Below are 14,960 nucleotides of genomic sequence, written 5' to 3' on the forward strand. Positions count from 1 at the left end.
TTTGTTCATGACCCAATATGGTTTAATTATTCTGCAAACAACAAAATAGTCAGATCTAAAAAATCCTGCAGCCTATTGCATCAAAAGATAAGGCGGCGACAGGGAAAAAGTAATCCAAAGAAATATTACTCCACGCCTCTTGGCTTGCCACTCTTTTCTTTTCTCTGGAGGTGGATATGCAAGTTATAATGATAGTGAAATTCAGTGCACTTCATCAGACTAGACGCCTTGGAAGTTGCTGGGTTTTACAAAACTGAGAACAATTCAGAAAGAAATATAACAATTGCAAATCGATAACTTATCAACCTGCAACTTTATTTCATTATTTACAGATGCTACCTGACATATAGAGTACTGCCAGCAATTTTGATTTTAATCACAAACAAGAGAAAATCTGCAGATGCTGGAAATCTGTGCCACACACACAAAATGCTGGAGGAACTCAGCAGGCTAGGCAGCATCTATGGAAAAAAGTACAGTCAACATTTCTGGCCAAAACCCTTTGGCAGGACTGGAGAAAAAAAAAGCTGAGGAGTAGATTTGAAAGGTGGGGGGAGGGGAAAGAGAAAAACCAGGCCATAGGTGAAACTTGGAGGGGGAGGGATGAAGCAAAGAGCTAGGAAGTTGATTGGTGAAAGAGACAGAAGGCCATGGAAGAGAAAAAAAATGGGGGGGGTGGAGCACCAGAGGGAGACAATGGACTGGCAAGGTGATAACATGAGAGAAGGACAAGGGGATGGAAAATGCTGAAGGGGGGGGGGGAGGCATTACTGCAAGTTTTAGAAATTGATGTTCATGCCCTTAAGTTGGAGGCTACCCAAATGGAATATAAGGTGCTGTTCCTCCAACCTAAGTGAGGCCTCATCACAACAGTGGAGGCGGCCATGGATGGATATATCGGAATGGGAATGGGAAGTGGAATTAAAATGGGTGGCCACTGGGAAATCCCGTTTGTTCTGGCGGACGGAGTGTAGATGCTCGGCGAAGCGGTCTCCCAATCTATGTCAGGTCTCACCGATATACAAGAGGCCACAATGGGAGCACCTAACACAGTATATGACCCCAACAGACTCACAGGTGAAGTGTCATCTCACCTGGAAGGACTGTTTGATGCTTTGATTTTAATGCCAACTCTCTGGCATCTGAAGAATTTTGTTTATTAAAAAAGAAAATTATTATTTGAATTATTTTAAAGGTTTGTGCCAGCTACTTACAGACTATTCAACTGCTACCTCAACTGATTGCTGAGCATTTTCCATCAATTATCTTGCCTACCCAGATTTCAATGGCTGAACTGAATATGTCAAACATCACTAAAACCGAAACATTAATAGACTGCGTACCACGTTTAAAAACACTGATAATCCGTTCTCTTGATAGTTCAGAAATTCCAAAGGTGTGGCCACTGGCTCCCCCATTTATACAGTCATCAAGTTCCTGTTATCCCAGGACCTACTGCTGCAGATCCATGTGTTTTCATGAGGTTGGTATGTGTGGATGTTGCCAGGGTTAAGGACGGATAGCGGGTAGGTGTGTGGTCACAACTATGGTCCAACTAGTTTGATGAACTGAAAGTTACAAACTGAAACTCACCAAATTCGACTTCCCTTGTTTCCCGTGCTGATGAGAAAATACATTACATACTATTGTTACATAGAGAAATGTGAAATTAAAAAGAAAGTTTCGCGGTGCACCCAAATATACTGCTCATCCGATGCCAGATTATGGGCATTGTACTGTTGCTGGCGAAATTGATTGACAGGAGAGTCCCGGACTCCCGGGCTCAGTCATTGGCGAGGTTTTGTTCGGCGCCCAGTATCGCGAGACACGGACGCCATGGTAACGACTGGCGCTACAAAGCTGCTGCGCCCGGTACCCGGTGCAGAGGGTCGCTGAAGTCAGGTAGGGAGATTGGCTGTGGAGAAACGCAGTCTTGGTGAAGGCCACCACATTCGTACTGAGTTTGTGTTTCCCTGTTTCTGTCCTCAACTTCTCCAGGAATCGGGAAAACACCCTTTTCATTTGAGTTTGGGTCGGGGGGAGAAGTAGAGCGGGAAAGGCTAGTTTTAGATTTCAGTGAGTCAACTGTAATCTGAAATGCTGCCTCAGGATCTCTTTCCACAGTTGCCGCCTGATCTGCCTAAAATATGCTGTAATTTTTCTTTAAATTTAAGATTCTCTGTTGCAGGGACGTTTTAAATGGGCTAGAACAGGGTGGAGTAGCTAACAGTAAAGCGAAATTTGTGTCCTTTTCTAAATGACTACTGTATGGACGGGGAAATGTTCCCCGGAGCAACAAAACTACACTGAAGTTGCTTACAAGATACGTGACAAATTTGAATGATGTTGGGCTCGGATTGAGCCACGAGAAGAAATAGGAATTTATTATTGGTGCAAATTTTTATCTGCTTGTTTTGGAGCTATTTAGCAATGTACAATGCAGTATATTTGATAAAGACAAACTATGGAATACTATTTAAGGTATAGTGATATGTTGGGTAATGGTCGCAGGTTGGTGACATTAATGCCGAATGTTTGGGCAATGGTCAGGTAGCACTGCCACAGTGTCACATCAACATAGTTCAATAAAACCTCCTGTTAATTTACTGTCTCTCCCAATTCCCAGCCTGGTAAATCAGTACTCTTCCATGCTGAATATTCTGTAGAGGAAACACTGATGTGAGCAGATGGACAGAGTATTAGAGTGAACTCTTATTGGGGTCTTTAATATCTATTACCAAATGTGACAGAATGGAGCCCCAAATGATTGGTTGGCTCAGTGTGAATGAAACATAAATCGTAGAATCTGGAGAACAGAAGCACAAGACATTCTGCAGATACTGGGATTCATCTGCAACACACAAAGTGCTGGAGGATATCAGCAGGTTAGGCAGCATCCATGGAATGAAATGAACGGTCAATGTCACAAGAAGAGAAATGGGCTCATGGACCACTTGACCATGTTCTCTGTGAAGTTCATCTATGCTAATTCCATTTGCCCACATTAGGCCCGATCCTTCAATACCTGTCTTGTCAAAGAACCTGTCCAAAAGCCTATAAAACATTATAATGTAATTTTACCTGCCTCTCCTATCTCCTCTGGAAGCTCATTCCATACACTCCAAATATAGTAAAACCAATGTTCTGCACAACTGCAATAAGATGCCCTCAACTTCTATACTGACTGCCTCAGCTTAAGAAGGCAAGCATGCCAAATACCTTTTACACTGCCCTATTGACTTTGATTCCACTTTTAGGAAGCAATGGGCTTGCATTCCAAGGTCTTTCTGTATAAAACATCCTGGTTTCCTTGGCTGTGTAAGTCTAGGGAAAACACTCTCTAGTCCTGCCAGACTGAGATAGATGGCTCTCCTGTTCCAAACCCTGGTTTGTGTGGATACAGTGTTACAAATTAGTGCCATGAAATAACAGACAGTACACTGCATATGATTAAAGGAATTATGTTTATGAATCTTATCTCAACTAAAGTGTCAGTAAAGAAAAACAAAAAAGTAAAGGGCTTATTTTAATTAAACAGTCAAATGTGTACAAGCTGGAGCTCATCTTGAACTTCTCTGTCACTCGCACACTAGGCTCTCTATCAGTATGAAAGCACAAGCACCTGCCGAACGTTGCTCACTATCCAACTTGAACAAATGGGTCTCCCACCAGGTCGTTTGCTACGACTGGTTCTCCCCAGCGTGTTCCCTCTTCATCTCCTGCCGAACCAAAAAAAACCCAACACCAACCTTGGTGTCCCTCACTAAGAAAACTTCCCCCTAATCCTACCATCCTAATTGGATGGCACACATTCCTCATCATCGCTTATCTTCAACAATAACCCAAACAGGCTGACAGCAGAACAGACTACTCTTACACAGCATAACAGTAAAGATATGAACCAGGGCATTACATGTACATTAAGGTTCTGGTCATTTATTCTACACTAAGTGCCCAAACGGAAATGAGGCTTCCTGAAGTGCATTACTTCTCACTTGCCTGGATTAAACTCCACTCTACATCGCCTGGGTGTGAGGAAAGCGGTATGAGGTTAGTTGAGCTTCATCTCATCAGCCTACCTGTCTTACATAAATCTGCCAATGATGGTTTAGACGCGAATGATTACTTCAGAATCTTTAGAAGGTTGACATTTTTCATACAAAGGCAATTTGGTGCTATTGTCACACTGAAAGGCATATATAAAATACATATCCAACAACTGACATCAGTAAATCTTTCAGATGCTCTAAGATATTATTAGCGAAATCGTATACCAAAACAGAGTCTGTATCTGCCATCTAGAGGCTCCAACTACAAGGTTCCTGTGCTTCATATTGCTTGTTTCTACCTCCTATCCAAGATCTACAAACCCAACTGCCCTGGTAGGCTCATTGTTTCTCCCTGCTTCTGCTTCTCTGAACTAGTGCCCGCATATCTCGACTCCCTTTGGTTTAGTCCTGCATCTGTGACTCTTAACCATGACTTTAACCACATTCAGATCCTGGTTCTGACTGACTTATTTTCACCATGGACGTCCAGTCCCCGTACACTTTTATCCTCTATTAGGCAAGACTTAAGATTTTGCTTCATTCTTGACACCATCCACTCCATTGCCACCCTCCTCAGTCTGGCAGGACTGGCACTTACACTCACCAATTTCTCTTTTGGCTCCTCCCACTTCCTTCAAATCACGGATGTAGCTATGGGCACTCACATGGGTCCCAGCTATGCCTGGCTTTTTGTTGGCAGCATGGATCAGACCACGTTTCAAGCCTAAACTGGTAACGCTTCTTAACTCATTCTCTGCTACATTGAAGATTGCATTGGTGCTGCTTCTTGTACCCATGCTGAGTATGTCAATTTTATCAACTTTACTTCCAGTGTTCACCCTGCCCTTTAGTTCACTTGGTTGATTAGTTCACTTGGTTGATTCTGATACCACTCTCTTCTTTTATGATCTCTCTGCCTCCATCTCCAGAGTCTGGTTATTGACTGACAAGTTTTACAAACCTACTGACACCCACAGTTAGCTTGACTATACCTCTTCGCACTGTGTCATTTGTAAGAACTCTATTCCCTTTACTCAGTTTTCCAGCATCTGTTCTTAGGATGAGGCTTTTTTTTTTCAGAAAACGGGGTTACCCTTCCACCAGAATCATTGCTGTCTTCACAGACATCTCCTTAATTTTCCACACTTCTGACTTCACCTATCTCCCCCACAAAGACATAACAAGGACAGGATGTCCTTACCGACCACCTCACAAGGCTCCACATCCAACACAGCATCTTCTGCAATTTCCAACAGGATCCCGCCACTAGACACAACTTTCCCTAACCCCCTTCACTTTCCATAGGTATTGTTCTCTATGTGACTCTCTTGCTATTCGTCACTCCCCACCAATCTCCCTACTGGCCCTTAACCCTGCAATTGTACTAATTGCCACACCTGCCCCATGCCACTTCCCTCGCCAAAATTCAAGGTCCTAAACGATGCTTCCGGGTAATGCAGTGATTCACCTGCAAGTCTGTCGGCGGCATTTTTTTTGCATCTGGTGTTCCCAGTACAGCTTCCACATCAGTGAGAGCCATACAGATTAGAGCAGTGGTCCCCGACCACCGGTCCACGAGGAAACGGTATGATTTGGCAATATGAGTCAGCTGCACCTTTCCTCATTCCTGTCACGCCCACTGTTGAACCATTATGCATGCGAGATCATTACTCGCGCGTCATCCATGTCAGCGTGGGAATGAGATCAACTCCTCGAGCTTGCAAATGACGGCGGGCTGAAAAGTATGTTTGACATAACATCTCTGCCGGCATTCTGGATCAAAGTTAAGGCTAAATATCCTGAGATAGCCACGAATGCACTGAAAACGTTGCTTCCATTTCCAACATTTTTCTACGAAGCGGAGTTTTCTGCAATGAATGCAACAAAAACTAAGTTGCGGAATAGAGTGGACATAAGGAACCCCCTTCGAGTATCGCTGTCTCCCATCACCCCTCAATGGGACCGTCTTGTTACAGGAAAACAAGCCCAGGGCTCCCACTGATTCAGCGATATTGGTGTGTTGCAATGATTTTATATGTTCATACGGGGAAAATATGTGCTGTGTGTTTAATATCCAAACGTTACTTAAATGTTATGATGCTATTGATTTACTTATATAACCATATAACAATTACAGCACGGAAACAGGCCATCTTGGCCCTCCTAGTCTGTGCCGAACTCTACCTAGTCCCACCGACCTGCATTCAGCAGAAATCGATATATCGTTTTGGATACTGTTGAAGAGGCAGACCTGACAGAGGAGGATCACAGTGAACGAGACTCTGGCATTCTGCCCAGTGCCGAAATCAAGAGAGCAAGAAGAAATGCGGTAGTTATAGGGGATTCCATCGTAAGTGGGACGGACAAGAGATTCTGCGAGCTGGACAAGGATACCTGGATGGTGTGTTGCCTCCCTGGTGCCAAGGTACGGGATGTCTCAGATCGAGTACAGAGTATTCTGAGGAGGGAGGGCGAGCAGCCGGAAGTCTTGTTACATGTTGGTACCAATGACATAGACAGAAAAAGAGAGGAGGTCCTGAAGAAAGATTACTGGGAGCTAGGAAGAAAATTGAAAAGCCGGACCTCCAGAGTAATAATATCAGGATTGCTGCCTGAGCTGCGCGCTAATGATGGTAAGAATAGCAGAATTAAGCAGATGAATGCATGGCTAAGTAACCGGTGCAGGGGGCAGGGCTTCAAATTCTTGAATCATTGGGATCTATTTTGGGGAAGGTGTGACTTATACAAAAAAGATGGATTACACCTGAACTCAAAAGGTACTAATATCCTGGTGGGATTGTTTAATATAGCTGTTAGGGAGGGTTTAAACTAAGTTGGCAAGGGGAAGGAAACCAAGGTGTTAGGGTCAAGGAAGAGGAAAATAGAAATAAGTCAAAAATACTGTACAGCAAAGATGGCAAGAAGGACAGGCCGGTGAATATACAGGATAATTTGCTGCAAAATAGAAATATAGCAAAATTGGCAACAGATACTGATCTAAGTGTACTGTACTTAAATGCATGCAGCATTAGAAATAAAGTGGATGACCTTGCTGCACAGCTGCAGGTTAAAAGATATGACATTGTGGCCATCACCGAGTCATGGCTAAATGATGGATGCGATTGGGAGCTGAATATCCAAGGATACACAGTGTATAGGAAAGGTAGGAAGGAAGGTACAGGGGGTGGCGTGGCCCTGATGGTAAGTAACGATATCAAATCAATATAAAGATGGGACATAGGATCAGAAGAGGTAGAATCCTTATGGGTAGAATTAAGAAATGGCAAGGGTAAAAAGACACTAATAGCAGTTACATACAGGCTTTCAAACAGCAGCCGGGATGTGGACTACAAGTTGCAGCTGGAAATAGAAAAAGCGTGTCAGAAGGAAAATGTCAAAATAATTATGGGGGATTTTAATATGAAAGTGGATTGGGAAAGTCAGGAAGGTAATGGATCTCAGGAGGGGAGGTTTGTAGAATGCCTACAGGATGGCTTTTTGGAGCAGCTTGTCCATAAGCCCACCAGGGGACCGACTGTTGGATTGGGTGCTGTGTAACGAACCTGAGGCGATTAGGGAGCTGGAGGTAAAGGAACCCCTTGGAAGTAGTGATCATAATATGATTGAGTTCAGTTTCAAATCTGAAAAGGAGAAGCTGGTATCAGGTGTATTGATATTTCAGTGGAACCGGGGAAATTACAGTGGTATGAGAGAGGAACTGGCCCAAGTCGATTGGAAAAGTAAGCTAAATGGAGGGACGGCAGAGCAGAATTGGATAAAATTCCGACAAGAAATAAGGAAAATGCAGGAAAAATATATTCCAAGAAAAAAGAAAATCATGAATCGAAAAATGGCACAAATATGGCTAACAAGTGAGGTTAAGGCAAAAATAAAAGCAAAAGAAACGGCGTACAAGGAAGCAAAAATTAGTGGGAAAAATGAGGACTGGAAGACTTATAAAAATTTACAGAAGGAAACTAAAAAAGTCATTAGGAAAGAAAAGATGAATTATGAAAGGAAGTTAGCGATTGACATAAAAAAGGATACTAAGAGTTTTTTTAAATATATGAAGAGTAAAAGAGTGACAAAGGTAGATACGGGACCAATTGAAAATGATGCTGGAGAAATTATAATGGATAACAAAGAGATGGCGGAGGAACTGAATGAGTATTTTGCATCAGTCTTCACAGTGGAAGACATGAGCAATATACCTGATAGCCAGAGGTATCAGGGAATAGAATTAGGTACAGTCAAGATTACTAGAGAGAAAGTGCTTGGGAAGCTAAGTGGACTAAGAATAGGTAAGTCTCCCGGTCCGGATGAGGTGCACCCAAGGGTTCTGAAGGGGGTGGCTTTGGAGATTGTGGAAGCGTTGGAAATGATCTTCCAGGAATCAATAGACTCTGGCATGGTTCCGGAGGACTGGAAGGTCGCAATTGTAGTTCCGCTATTTAAGAAAGGAAGGAGGCAGCAAAAAGAAAATTACAGACCTATTAGTCTGACATCGGTAGTTGGAAAGATGTTGGAGTCAATCCTCAAGGACGAGGTTATGAAATACCTTGAGGTGCATGACAAGATAGGCCGAAGCCAGCATGGTTTCATGAAGGGAAGATCCTGCCTCACCAACCTATTGGAATTTTTTGAGGTAATCTCGAGTAAGATTGACAAGGGAGAGGCTGTGGATGTTGTGTATTTGGATTTTCAAAAGGCCTTCGATAAGGTGCCGCATATGAGGCTGCTTAATAAGATGAGAGCCCATGGAATTATAGGAAAGATATTGAAATGGGTGGAGCATTGGCTGATAGGCAGAAAGCAAAGAGTGGGAATAAAGGGATCCTATTCTGATTGGTTGCTGGTTACTAGTGGTGTTCCGCAGGGCTCGGTGTTGGGGCTGCTTCTTTTTACGATGTATATCGATGATTTGGATTATGGATTAAATGGTTTTGTGGCTAAGTTTGCGCATGACACCAAGATAGGTGCAGGAGCAGGAAATGTTGAAGAAACGGAAAGGTTGCAGAGAAACTTAGTCAGTTTGGGAGAGTGGGCAAAGAAATGGCAGACGAGATACAACGTTGACAAATGTATGGTTGTACATTTTGGAAGAAGAAATAATCAGGCAGATTATTACTTAGATGGGGAGAAAATTCAAAAATCGTAAGTGCAAAGGGACTTGGGGGTCCTCGTGCAGGATACCCTAAAGGTTAACCACCAAGCTGGATCGGCGGTAAAGAAAGCGAATGCTATGTTGGCATTCATTTCAAGAGGAATAGTGTATAAGAGTAAGGAGGTGTTGATGAGGCTCTATGGGGCATTAGTGAGACATCATTTGGAATACTGTGTGCAGTTTTGGGCCCCCTATCTTAGAAAGGATGTACTGATGTTGGAGAGAGTTCAGAGAAGATTTACGAGGATGATTCCTGGAATGCAGGGGCTAACATATGAGGAGCGTTTGTCGGCTCTTGGACTGTTTTCATTAGAGTATAGAAGAATGAGAGGGGATCTCATAGAAACATTTCGAATGTTGAAAGGGTTGGACAGAGTAGATGTGGAAAGGTTGTTTCCCTTGGTGGGTGAGTCCAGGACAAGAGGCCATAGTCTTAGAATTAGAGGGTACCCAGTTCAAACAGAGATGAGGAGAAATTCTTTTAGCCAGAGGGTCGTGGATTTGTGGAATTCATTGCCACATACAGCTGTGGAGGCCCGATCATTGAGGGTGTTTAAGGAGGAGATTGACAGGTATCTAATTAGTCAGAGTATCAAGGGATATGGGGAAAAAGCCGGAAATTAGAACTAGATGGGTGAATAGTTTAGCTCATGGGGGACCTGCGGAGCAGACTCGATGGGCCGAATGGCCTACTTCTGCTCCTTTGTCTTGTGATCTTTCCTTAGATAAGGGGCCCAAAACTGCTCACAATATTCCAAGTGCTTGCTGAATGATGCCTTGTAAAATCTCAGCATAACATCCTTGTTCTTATATTCTAGACCTCTTGAAATGAATACTAACATTGCATTTACCTTCCCTAACAACGACTCAACCTGCAAATTTTTGGGCCATATGAAAGGTGGTGATGAATCAGTATATGGGAGGCAGATTGAAAATTTGGCTGGGTGGTGTCATAACAACAACCTCTCACTCAGTGTTAGCAAGACTAGGGAACTGATTGTAGCCTTCAGGAGAGGGGAACAAGTGGTCCATGAGCCAATCCTCATCAGAGGATCAGAGATGGGAGGGTCATATAAATGTAATTGCAAGAAAAGCATGGCAGCACCTCTACTTTCTAAGGAGTCTGGAGATTCGGCATGTTGGAAAATGCATGGTCATGCACTTTGGTAATAAATAAATGTGCTGACTATTTTCTAAATGAGGAGAAAATCCAGGAATCTCAGATGCAGGGGTAATTGGGAGTCCTTGTGCAGAATACCCTGAAGGCTAACTTGCAGGTTGAGTCGGTGGTGGAGAAGGCAAATGCCATGTTAGCATTCATTTCAAGAGGTCTAGAATACAAGAGCAAGGATGTGATGCTGAGGCTTTATAAGGCACTGGTGAGGCCTCACCTTGAGTATTTTGAACAGTTTTGCGCCCCTCATCGTAGAAAAGATCTGCTGGCATTGGAGAGGGTCCAGAGGAGGTTCACAGGAATGAAAGGATTATCATACAAGGATTGTTTGATAACTCTGGGTCTGTACTCGCTGGAATTCACAAGGATGAGGGGGGATCGCATTGAAACCTTTCGAATGTTGAAAGGCCTAGACAGGGCAGATGTGGAAAGGATGTTTCCCATGATGGGAGAGTCTAGGACAAGAGGGCACAGCCTCAGGATAGAGGGGCGCCCTTTCAAAACAGATGTGGAGAAATTTCTTTAGCTAAAGGGTGGTGAAATTTGTGGAATTTGTTGCCACATGCAGCTGTGAAAACAAAAGTGCCCCAAAGAATGTGACAATAAAAACATTAGAACTCCAAAGCTCCCCACTTTCCTTCCCACACATAAGCAGCAGCAAAGCAATGATTTTCCTCCCCACTTACTTCAGCAAAAAAAAGGCATCAGCACTCTCCACCCACCACGCAAGCAATTACGAAGCCCCCAAGAATGACCATGATCTGTAGTACAACAAAAACTAATTGTTCACCTGACAATTCGACATACCACAGGCTCCCTCTCTCTAATAAAGGGACAGAGAGATGTCACCCTTTCAGAGTGAGAGGGGAGACATAAAATAATTCATTCATTTACGATGTTGAAGTCTGGAGCATCACTTTTTTCTGAGTTCTCTGATTTGAGAATTGGCAACAAACACTCCCTCCACGGAGAGAAAGAGAGCACACGATTCACCGAGTACAGACCCCCGACAGTTGATCTGCTGATCCTGGTGTTTTCTCCTGTAATGCTTCATTCGGCAGCATCGGCATCGAATTGGCTTGTCCACAGGGCCACGAAGCTTCAGAACCCTGAAGGTGTGCTTGTCTTCTCGGCTGCATCCTTGGGATTTTGAAAGACGGTCAGTGGAGAGCCTCCGGGGGCTCCCTTCTTTTCCAGTGCTGCAGAAAAGCCTTACTTCAAAAATGCTGACTGTTCATTTCCCTCCTAGATGCTGTCTGCCATGCTGTGTTCCTCCAGTAGTTTTTGTGTGTTGCTGAAGACCTCCAGCATCTGCAGAATCTTTTGTGTATCTACCTGCTTCGTCTGGTGTATCCATTATTGCTTCAGTGTGTTAACCTGGTCCATTGGGAACTTAAAGCATAGCTGGTATAAAAAGGAAGTGCCAATCCTCTAAAGGATTGCTGGCGTGTTTTTTCCATTATGTAATAACATAGCTTTTTATTTCCTTTACAGATAGCTGCATTCTGGCATTATGCTCTCGGATGGTTCAGCTTTATTCTTTAACTTTGAATTATTTTAGTCGCTTAATCATGAATCCAAATGACTTCATTGTGGTACCAGCAAACAAACCTCTCACTTCTGTCAAGTTAAAAGCAAGGTAAATGATTTTAGAAAATAAACAAAACATACAGGGAAAAACCTTTCTTAAATGTGAAGGTCTAATGAATGTGTAAATGTGAAGTGAAATTTTGATGGCAGGACATCTTTAGGATAGTAATTTTTTATCTTCTTTTGTATTTTTTAACTACAGTCAGGATGTATGGTGTCCTTATTTTAGATCATGTTGTGAACTAAATATATAGTGTCATTTAATTCATGATCCTTGTATGAGGACAATCATAATCTAGGTTGTACCATCAATCCCTGGTGGTAATTAAATCAAGTGCAAATTCTTAGATTGGAAATGATTTTTGGCTTTTTAAGTGGTATTCATGTGTGGTGGTGTAAAACCCAACAATAGTAAATAGATAGCCTTTTATATTTAAATTTTAGGGTGTAATTTTGCAGTGTTTGATTTTGCAATATAAGTTCCTGTGAGTTCATCCCTGCTTGAATGTTTTCTGTGATTTTACTTTAATAGAATACTTTTTCAAATTACTAAACTATAGCTCCCTCTGGGGAAAGAGGCTGTTGCTAGAAATGCACCGAGAACTGGAACGGATATTAACCTGTTGCTAATATGAGCTTTGTAACAAATCAACACATATTTTAAATTATATTCTTTGTCTGCTGTGACATAAATGTAATGTGAGTTTTTTATGTTTCAATTATTGTGTAAGAGAGTTAAGAATCATTCCATTTTATGATCTATTACCCCCAAAGAAAATCGCAGATAGAAACACCATATTAAGGAAGATAGCTACACAATTTATTTTGCCTCTTATCATCCCAATGGCTACTATTGTAATGAAAGTTCAATTTAATTGCAAGAATTAATTATGCTTCATAACAATTATTTACAAATTTACAGAGTCTAGAATTTATTTGTTTACAGGATGTAGGTAATGCGAGCATTTTATTGTGCCTCCCTAATTTCCCTTGAATTAAAAGGCAGTTAAGTTGGTGGGTCTAGTCACACATCAGATCTGACTGAATGAGAATTGCAGATTTCCTTCCCTGAAGGACATTAGTGTACCACAAGATTTTTACACCTTTCCAATAGTTTAATGATTGTATATAGTGACTAACTTTTTGTTACCAGATTCATTTAAGTACTTTAATTTAAATTACATACTGACAATAGAAACCATAAAAAACTGCAGCACAGAAACAGGCCTTTTGGCCCTTCTTGGCTGTGCCGAACCATTTTCTGCCTAGTCCCACTGACCTGCACATGGACCGTATCCCTCCATACACCTCCCATCCATGTATCTGTCCAATTTATTCTTAAATGTTAAAAAAGAACCCGCATTTACCACCTCGTCTGGCAACTCATTCCATACTCCCACCACTCTCTGTGTGAAGAAGCCCCCCCAATGTTCTCTTTAAACTTTTCCCCCCTCACCCTAAACCCATGTCCTCTGGTTTTTTTCTCCCCTTGCCTCAGTGGAAAAAGCCTGCTTGCATTCACTCTATCTATACCCATCATAATTTTATATACCTCTATCAAATCTCCCCTCATTCTTCTACGCTCCAGGGAATGAAGTCCCAACCTATTCAACCTTTCTCTGTAACTGAGTTTCTCAAGTCCCGGCAACATCCTTGTAAACCTTCTCTGCACTCTTTCAACCTTATTTATATCCTTTCTGTAATTTGGTGACCAAAACTGAACACAATACTCCAGATTCGGCCTCACCAATGCCTTATACAACCTCATCATAACATTCCAGCTCTTATACTCAATACTTTGATTAATAAAGGCCAATGTACCAAAACCTCTCTTTACGACCCTATCTACCTGTGACGCCACTTTTAGGGAATTTTGTATCTGTATTCCCAGATCCCTCTGTTCCACTGCACTCCTCAGTGCCTTACCATTAACCCTGTATGTTCTACGTTGGTTTGTCCTTCCAACGTGCAATACCTCACACTTGTCAGTATTAAACTCCATCTGCCATTTTTTAGCCCATTTTTCCAGCTGGTCCAAGTCCCTCTGCAGGCTCTGAAAACCTTCCTCACTGTCTACTACACCTCCAATCTTTGTATCATCAGCAGACTTGCTGATCCAATTTACCACATTATCATCCAGATCATTGATATAGATGACAAATAACAATGGACCCAGCACTGATCCCTGTGGCACACCACTAGTCACAGGCCTCCACTCAGAGAAGCAATTCTCTACCACCGCTCTCTGGCTTCTTCCATCGAGCCAATGTCTAATCCAATTTACCACCTCTCCACGTACACCTAGCGACTGAATTTTCCTAACTATCCTCCCATGCGGGACCTTGTCAAAGGCCTTACTGAAGTCCATGTAGACAATATCCACTGCCTTCCCTTCATCCACTTTCCTGGTAACCTCCTCGAAAAACTCCAATAGATTGGTCAAACATGACCTACCACGCACAGAGCCATGTTGACTCTCCCTAATAAGTCCCAGTCTATCCAAATGCTTGTAGATTCTGTCTCTTAGTACTCTCTCCAATAACTTACCTACTACTGACGTTAAACTTACTGGCCTATAATTTCCCGGATTACTTTTCGATCCTTTTTTAAACAACGGAACAACATGAGCCACTCTCCAATCCTCCGGCACCTCACCTGTAGACAGCAACATTTTAAATATTTCAGCCAGGGACCCTGCAATTTCAACACTAGTCTCCTTCAAGGTCCGAGGGAACATCCTGTCAGGTCCCGGGGATTTATCCACTTTAATTTTCCTCAAGACAGCAAGGACCTTCTCCTTTACAATCTGTATAGTTTCCATGATCTCACTACTTGTTTCCCGTAATTCCATAGACTTCATGCCAGTTTCCTTAGTAAATACAGACGCAAAAAACGCATTTAAGATCTCCCCCATTTCTTTTGGTTCCGCACATAGCTGACCACTCTGATCTTCAAGAGGACCAATTTTTCCCTTACAATCCTT

At 42.5% G+C, this 14,960-nt stretch overlaps 1 protein-coding gene across 1 annotated transcript in view; it reads left to right on the forward strand.

Annotated features, from left to right (window-relative positions):
- The first annotated feature begins 1,865 nt into the window (after positions 1–1,865).
- zbbx (zinc finger, B-box domain containing) overlaps positions 1,866–14,960 on the forward strand; it is a 153,130-nt gene continuing 140,035 nt past the window's right edge. Inside the window, exons 1-3 of the mRNA XM_063044882.1 lie at positions 1,866–1,902; positions 6,187–6,474; positions 11,882–12,026. Coding sequence (XP_062900952.1) covers positions 11,911–12,026 — 116 coding nt within the window. The 5' untranslated portion in view covers positions 1,866–1,902; positions 6,187–6,474; positions 11,882–11,910. The remainder of the gene's footprint in view (positions 1,903–6,186; positions 6,475–11,881; positions 12,027–14,960) is intronic.

The sequence above is a fragment of the Mobula hypostoma genome, chromosome 4 (assembly GCF_963921235.1).
Source record: "Mobula hypostoma chromosome 4, sMobHyp1.1, whole genome shotgun sequence".
NCBI lineage: Eukaryota > Metazoa > Chordata > Chondrichthyes > Myliobatiformes > Myliobatidae > Mobula > Mobula hypostoma.